Source organism: Lupinus angustifolius, chromosome LG01 (genome assembly GCF_001865875.1).
Source record: "Lupinus angustifolius cultivar Tanjil chromosome LG01, LupAngTanjil_v1.0, whole genome shotgun sequence".
NCBI lineage: Eukaryota > Viridiplantae > Streptophyta > Magnoliopsida > Fabales > Fabaceae > Lupinus > Lupinus angustifolius.
The window spans coordinates 35,336,593-35,356,217 of record NC_032009.1 but is presented as its reverse complement, the minus strand read 5'-3'; the positions used below and the strand labels follow the sequence as shown (position 1 = coordinate 35,356,217).

Below are 19,625 nucleotides of genomic sequence, written 5' to 3'. Positions count from 1 at the left end.
AGTCGGATGGTAGACTTATGTGAGAACTACGTTTTTGGAAAGGACTATCAAATAAAATTCCATGTTGCAGTTCATCGAACAAGAGACACATTGGATTATGTACATTCTGACTTGTAGAGTCATTCCTAAGTACCTTCTCGTGGTGGTAGTTGATGAACAATATATTACACACTATCCATAACCTTAATTTAGCATGATTGATGATTCTTTGTGCCTAATGGACTTTGTTTCATATGGTTCAGTGTTTTAGACCTTATTGAGCTAATATTCCTAAAATGAGTTAATTTGGGATTATTTAGCCTAATTAAATCTATTATCATTTTCAGATCATATTTTGCACCAAATTATATTACACATTATGAAAGTGGAGGGTACGTGTTGAAGTGAAGATTGTATTTTTATTTTGGGAGCTTTATTTGTAAATTCGGTTTTAGTTTTAGGCCATTATTTAGGGCCCGTTTTTTGTTTTACCCTTTGTAAAAAAGTGAACCTGAATTCCACTCTCACTCACTAGATTCACTCATTTTTAGAATTTCGTTTTCCCCTCTTTTGCTCTGCTAGGGATTCACATCTTCTTCATTTTCGGTTTTCATTCATCTTCTTCATTTTCGGTTTATATCTTCCACCGAATGGAAGGCTAAACTTGTAGACTAAATTCCTTTGCTAATGTATCACAACTCTTGAGGTTTTGTTATTAATGCATTTTCTGTTTTTTTATTGTTGATTTCTTCTATCTTAGAAACTTGTTTATGAGTTTATCTTTGCTTAGTTGATTTACTCTCTAGTGCATGAATGCTTAGTTCGTGTGAATTTGTTAACCGTTTCATGCTTATGCTGATTTCGCTTAGTTAGAGGCTTAGGTTTTGGAACTTTGAATTGATTATCGTTTAGTTACTTGGTTCTCAACAAATTCAGAAGTTAATGGTTGGATTCTGAAAATAATCTTTTGAAACCGAGGATTGAGTTGTGAACAAATGGACCAAAGGGATTTAACCGTTTTATTACATTACTTAACTATTGTTTCTGAATTTGATTTATGTTCATACTATCCAACAAAAAAACCCCTTTATGTGTGTTGAGTATAAGGTGTTTGAAACTTTGCTTGAAAGATAATCCTTGGGAAATGACCTAGGAGTCACTTCCTAGTACTGTGTTTGTGGAACCCATCTTGAAAATCCAAAAAGAGTATGTTTACTATTTCTTTTTTATTTTACAAGTTTAATTTTCCAGTTATTTTGATTTTGTTGCATTTATTTAAATTGATTAGGCTTTGAGTTTTGCCCTGAAACGTTTTGTGGATGTTTCCTATGGTATTAGGATTTTATTGATGCAAAGTTTTGGTTGATCATTGAAAATTAACATGTATTTCACTTTCTGTCCTACATGGTTCTTACTGCTGCATTTATTGCATGACTAGGAGAAGTCTTGACTTTTTGCATCCAATAAATCTTGAAATTGATAGAAAATTTCATAGTTTGGTTAGACAAGTTAGGAATTTAAGTTTAGATAGGGAGTCTTTTCATCTTAGTGTTAATCTACCTAATAGTGATACTGATTCTGCTGTTTCTATGCACTCTGCTGTTTCTATGCATTCTGCTGTTTCTATGCATTCTGCTGTTTCTATGCATTCTGTTGTTTCTGTGCATTATATTGCATACTCTGAAAATATAGCTGAACCACCCCAAATCCCACGTAAGAGGACATTGAGGGAGCTGGCTGTCATTAATAAGGCTCAATCCCTTCTCCTAGAATTATATTACACCCTCAAACTCTTTTGATGCATGTGATGTCAAATAAAAAGTATCACAGTTGTCATACCACATTCGTAAAACTACGAGGATGCTTGCACTCCCTCAAACAAATTATTCAAATCCTCTGTTTGGCATGGAATAAAGATGAATTGGCAAACGACAACAGACCAATCAAGATGGTTAATTGGCAATGGTCAGCATACCAACTTCTGGACTGATAATTGGTTGGGTGAACCTTTGGTCCAAGCTCTCAACATTCCCCAGGTTTGATACTCTATCCTTAAGGCATTTGTTGCTGATTTTATTCACGAATCCAAATGGACAATTCCTAATTGGTTGGCTGAAGGCTTCCCTCACATATCTCTTCAAATTTCTAGCAGAATCACTTCATTCGTGGATGACAAGCTCATCTGGCAGAACTCAAATGATGGAATCCTAACTCTTAAAGACGCCTATCTCTGCATTACTCCTACCACTAATCCTATAAACCGGTGCAAGTCAATATGGCATGCTGCAATTCCTCCTTCTAAATCCTTCACAACTTGGAGACTCATCAAAGGGAAAATGCCAACTGATGATAATTTGCAAAAAAGAGGCTGCTCCTTGGTTTCTCAATGCAATCTTTGCAAGACTAGCATGGAAAGCTCTCAACATCTTTTCATGCTTTGTCCTTTTGCAGACTCTCTGTGGCATTGGATAAGGAGTCTTTCTTCTATTATCATTAACACAAACTCTTTATCAACCATTATGTTAGCTTGTAACAAGAGTTTCAGCCCCCAGCTGAGGCATCTGGTGGCTGCTACTATAGTTCACACTATCAACACTATCTGGTATTGTAGAAACCAGGATAGATTCTAAGACATAACCATATCTTTGTAAAGGGCTATGATCAGGATTAAGGCTGCAATTACTCTATCTGGAAACTCATCTTCAGCCACGACTAATGTTTCCTTGCATGAGTTTGCATTTCTCAAATCTCTCAACATCAAAATTAACTTCAAATCTGCTGCAAAGATCATAGAGGTCAGGTGGTTTCCTCCTACTGGTTCTACTGTGAAAATCAACTCTGATGGAGCTGCTAAAGGTAGTTCTGGTCACTCAGAAGGGGGTGCTATTTTCAGGAACTCCAGGGGTGATCTCATAGCTTGCTTTGCGGATTACTTCGGTGTGCATGATGCCTTATTTGCTGAGCTTAAAACAACTATGTTGGCCATGGAATTTGCTAAAAGAAATGGTTGGAACAACATTTGGCTTGATATCTTCAAAGGGCATGGCATGATCCCTTGGAGGCTTTTAAATAGATGGATGAGATGTTGCACTACAATCTCTTCTATGAACTTCTTTGTTTCCCACATTTATAGGGAAGGAAACTCTTGTGCTGACAAACTTGCTAATTTTGGTATTTCGTTTAAGATTTTTTCTTTATGGCATGAAGTTCCAAGCTTTGTGGCATATAATTTCTTTAGAAATATGGTTGGCCTGCCCAATTATAGATTTAACTCCATGTAATCACCTTTACTTAAAAAAATGATGTACAGTGCCATTTCTATGAAAAACATTGTTTGATATACTTGTTGAAGTATTCTCTTCCATTAATGCTTCTAAAATATTGAATTGTTTGTTGAAATTGAGTTTGAAACGTAGTGATTTTTTTTTTTTAAATTTCTTGAACTTCAACCAATTAGTGATCAGTCAATAACCCAAAGATTTTAGATGAAAAAAGCTGTGGTAATGTAAGTACCTTTTTTGGCCAAATAGCAAGAAGGATTACTTGTCATTTTTGAAGAAAAAAGTTTGTACAAGTGCTCTAAGTTGTTCCTTTGTTAACAGGGTTGCCTAACAGGGTTGCCTCTGAAGTAGGTGAAGGTTCTTGAATCTCCTTAGCAATGGTGTGGAAGACACCCCAGAGAATTTTGAATCAGCTTTGTCTACGGACAAGGAAGGTATAAATAATATAACTAGGAATCTCATGGAGAGTTCGATCATGGCTCAGGATGAACGCTCTGTTGGTTCCATGAATCGGCCAACAAGTCTCCCTAGTATGTCATGGTTTTTTTTGCAATGATCGTACTAAGGTTTATTGCCTTCATTATCTTTGCTCTAGTCACAAGTGCAGAACATTATCCTCTGAGCTATATATAAAATAAGTTATTGCCCCTTTTTCCCTAAAAAACAGAGAAGTGTTTCAAGGTATCACAACATTACACATGTTAGATGGCATCCCATGTAAATTTATAATTGCCAAAACAACAACCAGTGGCAAAATAATGACTTCTAAATACAGATCAGATTCTACATAATAACAACATTAAGCACATTAAGCTATCACTTTTATCTTAAGACAACATAAATAACAACATATATATGTGACTTTGTTGAGTCAGACTCCTATTCCCCTCTTAGAAGCATCAAAAAGTGTATACAGATTTATGGCATGAGCTGATGAACCACCAAGTACAAAAATTGTCATCACTTTGGACTCCAAGCAAGAATGTCATCGAGTTGCTGAAGATTTATCGTAACGGGCAAGAGCATATTTCGTGCCTTAGGGACATTTGGAGCTATTTCTCATGCTTTGTTCTAGAATCAATGTAGACATTAAGCCTTTACCCGTCGAAATTCAAACCATATCTCATAATGATTGAATAGCAGACTATCATGTGTCTTCTTTCCAATATACTCAAGTCCTAAGCTCATAAGCCTCTTTGTGCACTCTTCTCCTCCCAGCCGTGAGCAGAACTTTATATTATGTGATACAAAGATTCGTCCATCGTAAGGTTTTAATTTAGATGTCAATCTTTCCACTCCAGTCCACACGAGATTATCGGGCATATGAAGAAATACGGCACTAGCATAAATCAAATCATACATTATGCCAGATCCAAACTTACTGAAATCCATGTCATCCCCCTTAACTATCAAAGGTCGTTTGTTTAAGAGGCCTTGGGCAGGAAGCTCATAACGAAATGCTGCCATCAGAGAGAGCTCATCCCTTTCAAGACAATGAAAGTGTTCAGGATTTAAATAGCGAATGAAATGCAAACCGACTCGAAGAGTGCCACAACCTATCTCCAGGACCTGCGATTCAGGTCTGAGTTGAGTGGATTGAGCAAGAAACTCAAATACATCTCTTCCACCTGCCCAAGGTTCACCATAGTTGCTGTGGTGTTCTTCAACTAGGAGTTCACCAGGGCACGGTAAGGCTGTGTGGTTATTTAATTGAGGTCCCTCGTAGTGTGATATGCCCTTAAATCTACGATAAGAAGACAAATTGTAATCCGTTAACCAAAAGGTTATTCATGCATCATGCACAAAGGAAATGAAATTAGGAATTGCAAGTTTGCAATATTGCTTCAATATATGTATATACATTAGAAACCTTCAGATATTATAAATTGAGAATTAAAAAAGCAAAATTGTGAAGATCCTGAAGACGATGCTTAAATTGCATTTACATAAAGTAATCAAATTTCAGTTTCAAGCATAGCATCATGTAAACAATATTGGAGAGACTGCAAAAATAGGCATAAGCACGGAAATTTCTAGAAACTCTTATTTCCACTCAATCTCTTGCATCTTTTCTCAGTTTTAGCTAACTCCTCCACATTCTCGGTGCTACCCTACAATTCAACCAACAACGACTAAACCTTAATCCCACTAGGTGGGCCAGTTACATGAATCAAACGACGTCATAGTGTTATATATAAATGCTACCCTACAATCCAGCCAGTTATTTTTCCCACGTTTTATATGAGTTCAAATTGCCTTGTTTTGAACCAATCATCACAGCTCCCTCAAACTATATTGCAAACTATAAATGGCACAATTCTCTTGGTTGCCATTCTGTAAACTTTACATAGCGAGTGAAGTTAAATACTGGTAATCCCAAAAAAGAAAGAGATATAGTCATATACACACAGAAGTGGACAAAACATATTGAGAGGAATAGCCTTACTCTCTAAGATCCACAAGTTGTTGAGCCCTCGTGCGGGGGTTAATACCCTTCCGAAGCACATTATCATGCATATGAAGGCCATTTGCATGAATTTGATCTATCACCCACTCTACATCCTCCTTCCTTGTTGACAACGGAATGTTACCGTGGCTAGACTCAGGCACACCAACATCAATACTACTTGTGCTGGACACACTGGTGTCTGAAGGTTGAGGGCAGGAGCAAGATGAGAAAGAGGACAGCAGGAAGAGCAGAAAAACAGCAGCCAGTGAAGCAGAGAGAACCAGAACAGGCACTGTTATGACCACACCCTTCGACATGGCTCGTGAAGCTGAGCCTGAGAGTGCCATCTATAACTACAGCTCTTAGTCCGAGTCTGTGAATCTAGCAAGCAAATGGAAACTTAGTAAACATGGTATTGCGGTAGATAAAATAATGGCTATAATTGGACATTAAGGATAGGTGCAAGGAAACGGAATGAACGAACCACTTTTCGATATTTTATAATGGAATGATGTGAATAATAAGTTGGCCCCATCTCATTCAATCCCATACCCCAAATTGGGGAGGAAAAAATAAAGGGTAGTGGGTTCCATTCAACTCCATCCTATTTTAAAAAATCAAAAAATAGGAACCTTCCCTTAACCTTATTTTAACTTATTCCAATAAGCTTACCAGCTACTACAAAAGCTTATGAAAATAAGCTAAAAACCTCATAGGAAGGTCATAAGCTATTTTCATAAGCTTCCAAACATATGCTTAAGTGCTTATAAGATAACAGTGTTTTAAATTGTGGTTGCAATTACATCGCGTATAGTGCACTTGATGTGACCGTAATTACAGTTGCAATGCTATTGCAGAAACTCCCCAAAACCACAATATTGCGGTCACAATTGCTTTGAGGAGTGCAATTTAAAACATTATATGATAAGATAAGCTCTCTATAAGCTCTTCCAACACCACTAAATATCATTCCATTCATTTACATCACAATCCAAACATAATAAATCCATAAAATAGAAGAGTTCAATAAAAGCATTCCATGTATGGTAAATAGAAAGATGAAGCATTGAGTAAAGTCACATACTTCACCAATCAATTTCTGAACTTACAAAGGTTGGATTTTTGAAGTGAGTGATTATCGATGCAATGAAAAAAAAAACCCATAAACTAAAAATCCAAAAATAAACATACCCATCAATTCCATCATCAACAGTTAACTAAATCTGAATCCAATTGAGCAATAAATCACAAAATATATGCAGAGATAATAAAAAAAATACAGCAAAAGAAGCAAAATGTTGCAATGAATCAAAGACAGAAAAGAGTAGAAAAAATGGTACCCTTTGGAGAGTAGATCTAGAGAAAGAAAGAGTAATTAATTGAAGAGGAAGCCAAAACATGAATCAGAAGATAGTGATTGGATGAGTTGAGTGAGAGAAGCTTAGATTTTGTATATTAATCTATTGTGTAATTATTGTTATTAAAAATCAAATAAGCTGCATCTCACACTAAAACTCCACTTTTGTCTTCAAAAGTGCTTTTTTCTTGTTCTTCACTCATATGAGAGAAAAATGTATGGTTGAATATTATATGAGTTTTATATATTATCATTTATTATTTATTTTATTTATTATTGACTCTTTAAAAAACATAAAAAATGAATGATGAATAATATATTAAATAAGAATAAATCTTTATACTGATATTGCATATGTATAACATTCTACTAGCCTAAAGTAGCTATAATATAGTTATGCCCACTTGTCTAAGTTGTATTTTTTGAACTTGTAATAATGAGTTTTAGGAATATAAATTTGTTTTTAACTATCTATTTTACAAACTAAGATATTATTTATGATTATTTTTACAATTCTATTATACTTAATTAATAGGAAAGATAATAGGTGAAATGAATGACTATAATTATTATATAGATAGATAAAATATAAATTAGGAAAATATGGCATAAATCAATATAACAACAACCAAGTCATAGTTAGATTAATTGATATTAACTACATGGGATGAACAATATCATAATATCTTATTTTAAATAAAGTTAATGGATAAAACATTGACTTCTAAGTATCTCATAATCATTTTGCCTATGATATTTATTGGTATTCCTTTATAAATTAGACCCACTTTTATTTGACTTAGGGCTTTTAATGGATAAATTTATTTTTAATATCATCTTGTTTACTATGTTCAATTATCCAATATAAAATTATCATTTGTACTATATGAAATTTACAGTCAAACATTTGTGATCTTATAGGTGTGTGATACCTCATCTTATGTTCTCATATTAATATTGATCCCATTATACATATATGACCTCATAAGTTATAAAGAGGTTTCCAAATTCCACTTCCTCCGTTTAATATTTCTCCATCAATCTTCATAGTAAGTATATATCCTCCACATACATTAATAGAGATAGAAACTAAAAATATAATATTAGTTACTTCACAAATTTAGAAGTGGGAGAGAAAAGAAGAAGAAAAATGGAGTTAAAATTTACCTCTCATTTTTGGCTAAAATGTGTAAGACATAATGAAGTATCATCATAGCACAAGCCAGAATTATAGTTTGACCAATCCAAGAATTGGGTTGTGATCAAGGCAGTTGGGCATCGTGACTATACCATTGCTTAAGTCACGACCGAGCCAATTGTTCACTCTAACCGTACCAGGCAATAGGATATGACCGAGTGATACCATGCCATGACCGAGACTTGACGCATCAGACAAGACACGTTGGCTCATCATGATCAGGCCTTGGTGTATCAGACAAGACCTTGGCGCATCAAGCCAGTCCTGCATTAGGCAAGGCCTTGGCACATCAGGTCAATCCTTGGCGCATCAAGCCAACAAATCTGACTGAAGCATGGCGCATCAGTCAAAGCACCTTGGCACACCACCTGACCTTGTCTTGGCACATTAAATCCAGCTTGGGCGCATCAGAGGCGCACCAAATCTAGCTTAGACACATCAGTTTTATTTGGCTTATGATACTTTGGTGTTACTTCTAGAAAGATGAGATTGTAGTAGAGCATTTCATTTTAGCATGTGTTTAATTAAGAATTAGTTAAATTTGCTAAAGTTGTTAGGATTCAATTTCTAATTTTAGAAGGGTTTCTTAAGACCAAAAAATAGTATAAAAGCAAGCCATGTATTCATTTAAGCACATGAAACAAAATTCATATCCATTCTTCCAATAATATTTTCAAATTCCTTTAAGACATAGGAATGAAAAAATTCTAAATAGTTTTCAATCCCCCATTCATCTTATGAAATAAGTAGGAAAAAAGAAAATTGACCCCTTTAACCAAATAAAAGTTTTTAATGCGTTTAAAAGTGATTTTTTTCGTTTTTCAAAGTCCACTTACATCTTTAATTCCTTAACCAATGCTCTTAAACTTTAACAAGAATCATCCATAATTATATGGACAAGAGTAATTGTATTTTTTTCAACTCTCATATTTATAAACTAATTTTGATAAATTCAAAATTTAGATTTTTAAAATTAATATTTTTAAATAATTTTACCAATCATTACTCTTAAGATAATATTTGAGCAACCCAAATATGAGAACTTAATTTGAAAAACTAAAAATATATTCTCTTTCGTCTTTATATGCAACATTTCATATTGTTGAATTTCTTTATGTGGGTTGTTTAAAGTAAACATCACTTTAAGGGAATGTTTATTAAAACGGATCAATTTTGCTAACCATCTTAAAGAAATATTTAAACTTAAATTTTCTTAACAAATAGAGAATTTAATTACTTCATACTTAAAAGTTTTTTAAATCATGAAATGGCTCATCCAATCCAAATACAAAATTAGGATAAAAGTACAAATTACAGTATATTTTAAAAAAGTAAAATATAAAGTGGAAAATTTTATTTAAAATCCAGTCCTCAATTTATAAAAAAAATCTATAAAAGGGTAAAAAATGTAATGGCAAACTGTTTGATTATTTATCTAAATATTTTTATTTTCTATTTTTTCTATACATTGAATTCCTGATGAAAAATTTAAAAAATTTCTTTATATTTTCCTGAAAGTATACTATTACCAAATAATTGCTTGTTACAAAAACTAACCAAAAATAATACATGAAATAACTTAAATATACTCATTAAAAAATTATAAACCAATTTGAACTATTCAATAACTATGAAAAATAAATCTAGAATTTATCTAAAATAAGATTATTATAACACCACTAACAATAATAATAAAGTTTTAATCCTATTATATAGTATTATAAATGAATAAGTTCTTTAAATAAGATGTCAATGACTATTAGTTTTTACTTCTAGTTGGACTCTTGGTTACTTAAAAAATAAACAAAAATATTATTTGTGATTGCTTAAGTAAATTTATTTGAATGCATATTTATTTCTTAAATTTTGTCTCTTGAGCTCTTTTTTAATTTGATTTCATAAAATTGCCATTTGCTACTAACAATGAAAAAATAAGGTTGTTGGAACTAAAAAAAAATAATGAAAAAACTAAATAATTTTTTTTAAGAGAATAAACTGTTTCATCATATTATGAAATAAGTTAATTTTTATATCACTTCACTACTAAAATAATAATATATATCATATTTAATTATTTCTTCCTAATTTTAACTTTAGCAAAAAAACTGACTCAAAATATAACTAAAGAAAAAAAAAATTAAAATACAAAATAGAACTTGCAAAATAGGGTTTTGCTTCACTTTCACTGAACTACAATTCCTCTTCACTTTTTGTTGCAACAAATTAAGGTTCTTGCTTATCTTCCCACTTCTTCTTATTCTCCAAAATCTATTCTTTCTTGCTTTGTTTTTATGTTTATGATATTTTACATTTTGATTTTCTTCCTATACATTTCTTAATTTTCTCTGTAAAGCATTGATTATAGCTATTTTTACTCATCATTTGTATGTCAATATATTTTCCAATTTTTTTTTTTTAGGTTCAAGGGTATTATACTTTCTGGGTACATTGTATTGCTGAAATGCTGTTTTTCTAGGTAGAAACATCATTCTTAAATCCCACAATTTGATTTCCATTATGAATGTTTGATTATTTTATGTGTTTTTGGTTTTATTCCCCAATTTTTTTGATGTATTGACATTATGAGCGTTTTGAAGATTCACACTTTATGTTGTTGTGTTAGACTAGAATTATGCTTGTTTAATCAGACTTTCTAATCATAGACAGACCTAGAAATTTTAGGTATTTATTAGGAGCAAAGGCAACAATCAAGTAGTAGAAATGGCGATTCGCTATGATGTTTAGTAGAAAAATTCTCGTTACCTGGGGTGAGCGCCCCGAGATCTCCAAACTAGGATTACAAACTATATTTTTGCTTGTGGATAAGAGTTTCTATTGTACCCGAAGCAATATCTGCGTTATATTCGATTTTTTCTTAACTGTTGCTGCTTCTACTAGTCAAAATTCGAAATGTAGTCGTAATGTATTAGTAACTGAAACATTGGAACTCTGGATCAAAGAGTAGACTGTCAGAAGATCCTCGGTGTTACTATTAGGACTTCAGGATATGGCTAGAAGTGTTTTTTGGCCAGTTCGTAGTAAATTTGAAGTGAATAGTAGTTGAAATGTGACTCAAGTAGGTTATTAGTTGCCAATGATTAGTTAAAAATATATCCTTCAATCATACATTAGAAAAATATCCATTAAACATGCCATCTGGATCAGATTTCTATATAAGATGCTTGTCGTAATTTAAATAAAATCATGTAGCTTCCATTTTTATTTTATTAACTTCTCTTTATATTGTATTGCCAAAACTAACTATTGTCATGTGTTAGATGTGTTTTACTGTAAGGCGAAAAACAATTTGAACCTTTAGTTTTAGATATGCTATACACAGAGAGTGGATTGAATGGTTGATTGGTTGTCGAGGTAGTTATAGAGGCTGAGAAGCTATGGAGAAGAAGGACTTGGATATTCTAACCAATAAATTGACTTGGAGAAAAGAATAACTTGCTAAGATGATATCAGAAGCTGCCGAAGAATACTTCATTTTTTATTCTAACCAGTAAATTTGAATCTGAACATCGTCACTATTTTCTGTAGTAATTAGTTATCTCTTATTTTGTGTTAATGGACATTGTCTCTCTTTCACCATGTTCGGGTGCCCCTATTTTCCTTGTATGCATTAGCAGCAATACCTTCAAATGCCTGGGACATGAATGGATGAGTTTTTAAAACATTACCTCCTCAAAATCTCCCTACTCCTAAGCATAATGTGACACACACACATGTTGCAATGGAACCTGTTTTATTTATTTGTTGATTATAAGCACTTTTGTTCTGAGATATGAATTGGAACACTCATGTTATGTAGAAATATAAATTATTTTTGCACTGAACACCTTGATTGAACTTCTTCGGGAACTTTCAGGTTGTGTGTTAATTTTGGTTCTGTAGAGAGAAAGCTTGTTCAACTGCCCCATTGTTAGAGTCAGCTATGCTACCTACTGGAGCAAAAGAGGCCCAATTACGTGAGAGCAACAGTCAAAAGGTCCATCCTCAACCTATGGAAGAGGCCATGAATCAGAACCCAGAAGCTGTGGAAACCTTAATATCTCAAGTGTTTACAAATATCTCTTCCCTTAAATCAGCTTATATCCAGCTGCAAGCTGCTCATACTCCCTATGACCCAGCTAAAATCCAATCGGCTGATAAACTTGTTATCGGTGAGCTGAAAACTCTGTCCGAGCTCAAGCATTTCTACAGGGAAAACAACCCAAAACCAGTCTGTGTGTCTCCCCAGGACTCACATTTAGCCGCAGAAATTCAAGAACAACAGAGCCTCTTGAAGACATATGAGGTCATGGTAAAGAAATTCCAGTCTGAAATCCAAAATAAAGATTCAGAGGTCCATCAATTGCAGCAGCTGATTGAGGAGGCAAAGCAGAAGCGGTCTAAACTTGAAAAAAATCTGAAGCTCAGAGGTTTGTCAGGCAAAGAATCAGAAGATGGAAACGGATTTTTCCCCGTTGATCTAACTCCAGATCTCTTCACCTCTACCGTGGAAGCAGCTGCAAAAGCTATACATGATTTTTCTAAACCTTTGATCAACATGATGAAAGCGGCTGGGTGGGACCTTGATTCTGCTGCCAACTCAATTGAGCCTGATGTTGTTTATGCTAAGAGAGCTCATAAGAAATATGCATTTGAGTCTTATATATGCCAAAGAATGTTCAGTGGCTTTGAGCAGGAAAGCTTCTCTGTAAAATCAGACAATATTACAGTATCTAAAGAGAGTTTCTTCCACCAATTTCTTGCTTTAAGTGAGATAGATCCCTTGGACATGCTAGGCCAAAACCCAGATTCCGTTTTTGGGAAATTTTGCAGGAGCAAATACTTAGTGGTGGTTCACCCTAAGATGGAAGCATCATTCTTCGGAAACTTAGATCAGCGAAATTTTGTAACGAGTGGAGGGCATCCAAGAACTCCTTTTTACCAGGCATTTCTAAAGCTTGCCAAATCAATTTGGCTGTTGCACAGGTTGGCTTACTCTTTTGAGCCAAATGCAAAGGTATTTCAAGTTAAAGGAGGGAGCGAGTTCTCAGATGTTTATATGGAAAGCGCCGTCAATTTGGTAATGGATGACAATGATGAGAAACCTAAAGTTGGTTTAATGGTTATGCCTGGGTTTTGGATTGGGGGAAGTGTTATTCAGAGTAAAGTTTATCTCTCTGGTATGAAGGTTTCTGAATGATTCCTAAATACCCTTAGCCTTTCAGCAAATGCATGTGGTTTGTTTCTTTCAATTTTTATTTTCTTATCTTGTAAGATAATGCATATATGATTTATGATAGAACATTATGGCATCATTCGATCCATGTAGCTGACCTTAGCTAGTGGGATATAAGTTTGGTTGTTGTTGTAAGATAATGCATCAATGTCTGTAATTGTGAAGATCCTTTTTAGTGATTGTATGTGTTATTTAACTTGGGTCTATATAATATAATTATCATCTTTAAATCAAATGTTTTAGAAACTAGACTTGGCTTGAAAATGACACAAACTTCAGATAATTCATAACAAGATTGATGCTAAAGAAACTAAAGAGAAATAATTGATTCTATCTGTTTAGTTTGTTTGGATGGAAAATTGAGAAGAAAGAAATTGACATTATGTATAAAAAGGCAAAAATATCTCTTAATTATTGATTGTTAATTTTAAATTTATTATATATTTTATTATTATTATTATTATTAATTATTCATCTTAAATGTTAATTTTGGTAGATAATTACTTTAAAATGTCTTTTAATAATTCTAACTTTTTATCATAAATATGTATAAATTGCAATAACTGAAGTTTATATATTGTATAGTACCCTCAATTTAAGTTTACACATATACCCTCAATTTAAGTTTACTAAATTTAAATTTTGTAAGCTTTTATAGATTCAATATTACGCATATAATATAATTTTTAAAGGTCATGATATACAGACATTTTTTATTGAGTTGTTGACATTGAATTTCAGTTAGAAATCAATAAAGTTATAATTAATTTCAGTTAGAAATCAATAAAGTTATCATTAATTGAAATGGGTTAAATAAAGTTATAATTAATTTAATGATAAATTAATATGGAAATAAGACTTTTGTGAGACCCATATACAATAATACAAGCTACCTATGTGCTCTCCATATGATGCTTGGGCTGGATTTCTTTAAATGGTCCAGACTAATTTCAATATTGAGTTTAATTAACTAAAACAAGTATTTAATGAACCAAATTTAAATATTTCAAAAATAATTAAGCTCATTTACACATTCCCTTATATGTTTTAAAATAGAGGTGAATCGAATGTATGAAATTGTCCCATGATTCGAGTTTGCATTATCAACTGTGATAGTGAACATCTTTTCAATTCCCCATTCTCTTAAACATCGATCTCCATTTCCTTACTAATGATTTCACCCTTGTGATTTTTCATGAGGCAAAATTTCAAGATTCTTTTTTGTAGCCTCCAATCTTCATCAATGAAATGTGCAGTCAAAGACATATAACCTAAATTTTGGTTTGAAGTCCAACAATATGTTGTCATACAAACGCGACTCCATGACTTTGCAAACCAAGCCTTTATTTTGTTTTCTTTTCTTCTAAAAAGAGTTGATAACAATCCCTTACAACTATGAACCTAGATGTCACAGTAAATCTAGGTTTTAATTAGTTAATCATTTGACAAAACCCACACTCTTCTATAACCTTGAATGTCATTTCATCACAAATAATAAATTCAATCACAACCCTCCGACAATCCTCTAAGTTATAGCCCATAGAACTGGTTCCATCTAAAACTTCATTCTCTACATTTTTTGACATAAAACCATGAAGTGTTCAATGCTTACCCATTTTAGAAAAAATCTATTGACATCTTCGTGTAAAATGTTTGCGCAAAGAATTTGTACCATGTTTGTGTGAGTTACAAAAATATGTACTATGATAATGATTACATTTGGCTTTATGTTGGCCCTTTGTCTCTGTAAAAGAAAGGTCAGTGAAGTGATCCCAAATAACTGATTTTTTTTTACCCCACCTTCATTTTTTTTACGAGCCTCACTTTTCTCAATTATTGTAGGTGTTTCTATAGGAGAGTTTCAGTTTGTATTTATGGGAGGGTTTGTGTCAATAGAAAAGTTTGAGTTTCAAGTTTCAGACTTATTTCCAGTATCCTCTTTGTTTGTCATTTTTTATCTAAAACAGAAAAAGATAACAACCAAATTCTTAACAAGAGATCACAACAACAAAGAATTAAATAAACCTCTAAATATGAAGAAAAAATATATGAGTCATGAAGATTCAAGAGTTTAAACAAGAAATTGAAGAAACGAGAAATATCTAGATGATAATGAAGAAGAACTCTAAGAGTATGCTAATGTCAAACCCTAGTTGTGGGTAAAATTGGAAGATGGGAACGAGTGGCTCAAGTGGGATTAGTAGGACTATATAGAAGTGAAATTGAGTAGCTAGAGGTGATGGGGTTACCATGGAAGAAAGACGAGTTTTATGGGATGAAGTTGTTATGGAAGAGAGAAACATATCAAGGTGGGTAGTTATACAAGGGAAAAGTGTGAAATGTCAAGAATGAAAGTAAAAGAGAATAGAAAGTGTTACATTATACTACATTGTTACAAGTTAAAAGGAGGCAAATATTGTATTATAAAAATGTTTATTTAGTATGGGTTGAGTGACCCTAAGGGAGACTCGAACCCGTATTGACCTAGTAATGTCTCAGTCCTATTTTATGTGGGTTTGACCCTTCTGGTACATTTGACTGGGTCTAACCCAGCCCGAAGTGTAACACCCCAATTTGCTTATAGGAAAATATATAATTTCAAGGTAAGATTTATTAAATAATATTCAAGGTAAATGAAATATTAAGGTATCAACATCTAATCTTACCAGAGCATGAGAGTATTAAATAATATTTCTAATCCTCATAAAATATATAATAAGTAAAGTCTCTCGGTATAATAAATCATTGTCTCCCAAGATAATATTAAATAATGTCTTTTCCAAAATAAAATCGACAAAATGTTAAGGTAATAAGAAAATATTAAGGTATCAACATCTAATCTTACCAAAGCATGAGGGTACTAACACAATTACACAAAATAAAATTAGAAGACTTTGTGAGTCGTAGGTAAAGTATAATACTTTAAATCTTCAACAAGCTACTCAACTACTCCACCTATAATTCATTTATACATACATACAAACAACAGACCTTGTTGAGCCAACACATCATTAACCCTCCTTTGCCACAATTAGCTAGACCTATCTATGAAAGATGTAATACTGCTATTGAAGACCTTTTTCACACCTTCAGAGATTGCGGGAACTCAGCTCTATTTTGGCATCATCTGGGTTTCAGTACTAAAACCTTCTACACCAATTAATCCTTCATGTATTGGATGGAAACTCATGCGAGACTCCCTAATGGACATCTCTTATTAGCAGACATTTGGTGGTCCTAGAGGTGGCGAAACCATATAATCTTTGGGAACATGACTTGAGGTATTCGTTACATCTATAGGAATGTTCACCATGACTATAGGGATTGGTTTACTATTGATACAATGGCGGTTGAAGAAACCCTACCAAATGACCATTGGTGTCATCCAGAAGCTGAAAGAGTTAAACTTAATGTGGATGGTAGTTGTGACCTTCATGATCAACATATTATAGGTGGTGGTGTTATTCGCAATCTGGATGACCTTTGGTTATCTGGTTTCAGTGTTTATTTTGGAACTCACTCTTCTATCCAAGCCGAACTCTTGGCCATTGAGCATGGTCTCGAGTTAACTTGGAAGTTGGGCCATCGACATGTTACATTAGAGAGTGATTATCTTGAAGTTATCCATATCATTATCGAGAAGGTGCGGATTTGCTTTGATCCTATTACTAGTGTACTTCATAACATTTGTGGGATGCTTAGAAAGTGAGACATTCATATTCAGCATATCTATCGAGAAGAGAAAATGATGGCGGATTACATGTCTAAGCTTAGTATGGGGTATCAGGAGAACCTAAAAATATGAGATTCTCCACCCCTTGGAGCTCTTCTCATTTTGCAGATAGACCTTTCTCATTTAATCTAGTTGCTTTCTAGTTTCTTTAATTTCTGATGTACCAAAAAATACTATCTCATTTTCACTTAAGATGAACTCGTTTTAGGACTACTTAGGTAGTGACATAGGTCATCAAGTGGAAGAAATTTATAATCATGGTTAACACAATTTAGTTAGGATATCATTCCTTTAGTCTCGTGGATTATATTTTCTTTAGAATTATAATTAATTGAGCAATTTGAATTTTGGCTCTTCCAATTCCTTCATCTTGATACATCGGTCATTGCATTTAGCAGAACAATAACAAATTTTAAAGTCAAACAAGAGCCAGACTCAACATATGAGAAAATGCACTAAAAAATTAAAAGATAATAACATTTATATCTTTTAATTTACATTGAAGTTGCAATTTTGCTCTTGAAAATATACTAAAAAATATAACTGCCATCTCCAGTAATAGAGAGGAGTTATGCATTGATTTTTTGAAAATAAGAAGATTTGAAATAATATAAAAAATTAGAAACAAAATATATTAAATTCAACCACCCATAGAATAACAGACATTATTGTGGTTTTAGTATTTCACATTATGTCAATTCTAAGCTTAATTTTGGGTGGTTATATATCATTATATTTTGCCACCCAATATATAAACTACACAAACTTGTCTTCTTATCTTAGCTTCTATATTTGTTTTCTTCTTTTCCGGTGGACAAAGACATTGTGGCATTGCCTTAAAAGCTGCATGTTAAACTCTAATTACCCGACATAATCATCAACAATCTCTTATTAAACTGTGTCCAGCCATTAAAGTTTCATGCATATTCCCTTCATATTAAGCATCAATTAACACTTTCTTTCTTCTTAATTAATTTCTGTACAACCATTGATCGAAGTTACTATAATCTAAAGGCAAAAAATAAACGTATAACAACAAAAGTTTGAACAATTTTACTTTACATACAAGTGCACTCAAATAAGGAAAACAACTTTCTTAAACAAGGGTCTCCAACTTGTTATTCTTGGAATTATAATTTACAAGGGTTGAATATCTTCGAGACGAATCTATTATACAATGATAATATAAAGCATGTGCTTTTTGAAGGCACAATATAATATAATGAATGTTTAATTAAGGTCAATGCCAATAATGTTGTTGCTAATCCCATTTTTTGAGGGACAAGAACCTATTAAATTTTTATATATTCTTATTCTTCTTTCTTAGCACAACTCATTGCACATATAAAGGACTTAAAGTAACATAGGAAGAAAAGTAAGTTAAATATGTGATCATGTGTACTTGTGGAGCACTCTATATAAGTACTATACTTCATTACAATTTTCATCAACCATAAAACTTCATTTGATAATTGAGAACTCTCTTTCATTACCTTCTCAGAGTTCAATAATCACCTAATTAAGATGACAAAACTCAACCTCACTTTACTAGTCACTTTCATTTCTCTTTTCTTTACAAGTATCCTAGTTAAACCTTCTTTTGCCAACCATAATTCTCAAACAATGTCCTACATAGAATCCTCATGCAATGGTACCCTCTACCAAGATTTATGCATTCGTTGTCTTTCCAAATATATAACAAATTATTCTACTATAGATGGTCCTCAACACTTAGCACATGTTGCTTTATCAGTGAGTCTCTCTAGGGCACTACACACAAGAGGGTACATGTTGAAAATTTCAGAGGAACTCATTACAATGAAGAAAGATAAGGAGTACCTAACAGTGCAAGATTGTGTGAATCAAATCAATGATAGTGTTGATCAACTTAGCCAAGCCATCAAAGAACTACGTAGGTTTAACCAACTTGGCTCCACCATAAATGATAACATGTTGTGGCACATAAGTAATGTTGAGACATGGGTAAGCACTGCTTTAACAGATGCTAGTAGTTGTGTGTATTCTTTTAGTGGTCATAGAATGAGTAAGAGAATGGCTAGTATCAAGGTTAAGGCACAAAATGTTGCTGAAGTCACTAGTAATGCATTAGCTTTGTTTCATAGATATGCAACTAGAACCTCCAAAAAGCCTTAAAACCTAAAAAAAAAAAACCTTTATTTTTAACCAACCCTTTGTTTGTTCATGTATGTATTTTCTTTGGGTGGGTTTTTCCATCGTTAATAATCAATTGTGATATAAATATATGTAATTCATAGTACTATTTCCATTCTTAGATTATGGTATTAGTATCCTTTGATCTAGGCTCTCTAAGCTAGCCACAAGTTAACTTGAAGTTAACCAAAAGAAATGTAATAAAATAAACAAATGAAATGAA

The 19,625-nt window shown here is 32.9% G+C and overlaps 3 protein-coding genes across 7 annotated transcripts; 2 read left to right on the top strand and 1 right to left on the bottom strand.

Annotated features, from left to right (window-relative positions):
* LOC109363258 lies at positions 3,936–7,210 on the bottom strand. 3 transcript variants are annotated; one of them, XM_019609480.1, is made up of 4 exons: positions 7,050–7,210; positions 5,707–6,090; positions 4,326–5,004; positions 3,936–4,295 (listed from the first exon to the last, which is right to left on the bottom strand). In XM_019609480.1, the coding sequence occupies exons 2-3, from the start codon at positions 6,054–6,056 to the stop codon at positions 4,350–4,352; spliced, it is 1,005 nt and encodes a 334-aa protein (XP_019465025.1). In that variant the 5' UTR covers positions 6,057–6,090; positions 7,050–7,210; the 3' UTR covers positions 3,936–4,295; positions 4,326–4,349. The 3 variants fall into 3 exon arrangements, with proteins under 3 accessions (XP_019465025.1, XP_019465008.1, XP_019465017.1); XM_019609463.1 differs by having other exon boundaries at positions 3,936–5,004; XM_019609472.1 differs by having other exon boundaries at positions 3,936–5,004; positions 5,707–6,082.
* On the top strand, positions 10,440–13,693 carry LOC109363242 (IRK-interacting protein-like). Of its 3 annotated transcripts, XM_019609445.1 has the most exons (3): positions 10,464–10,492; positions 10,684–10,740; positions 12,139–13,693. In XM_019609445.1, the coding sequence occupies exon 3, from the start codon at positions 12,205–12,207 to the stop codon at positions 13,459–13,461; it is 1,257 nt and encodes a 418-aa protein (XP_019464990.1). In that variant the 5' UTR covers positions 10,464–10,492; positions 10,684–10,740; positions 12,139–12,204; the 3' UTR covers positions 13,462–13,693. The 3 variants fall into 3 exon arrangements, with proteins under 3 accessions (XP_019464998.1, XP_019464990.1, XP_019464981.1); XM_019609453.1 differs by lacking the exon at positions 10,684–10,740 and having other exon boundaries at positions 10,440–10,492; XM_019609436.1 differs by lacking the exon at positions 10,464–10,492 and having other exon boundaries at positions 10,540–10,740.
* LOC109340193 (21 kDa protein-like) lies at positions 18,700–19,384 on the top strand. The gene has a single exon (XM_019577832.1). It carries the CDS (start codon positions 18,755–18,757, stop codon positions 19,382–19,384), a length of 630 nt encoding a protein of 209 aa, XP_019433377.1. The 5' UTR covers positions 18,700–18,754.

Excerpts from the sequence above, each read along its gene's own strand:
- LOC109363242 (XM_019609453.1), top strand. The coding sequence starts at position 12,205 with ATGCTACCTACTGGAGCAAAAGAGGCCCAATTACGTGAGAGCAACAGT.
- LOC109340193 (XM_019577832.1), top strand. The coding sequence starts at position 18,755 with ATGACAAAACTCAACCTCACTTTACTAGTCACTTTCATTTCTCTTTTC.
- LOC109363258 (XM_019609463.1), bottom strand. The coding sequence starts at position 6,056 with ATGGCACTCTCAGGCTCAGCTTCACGAGCCATGTCGAAGGGTGTGGTC. Across the intron at positions 5,005-5,706 it reads CAACTTGTGGATCTTAGAGA|ATTTAAGGGCATATCACACT; the intron begins GTAAGGCTATTC and ends TTCTTATCGTAG.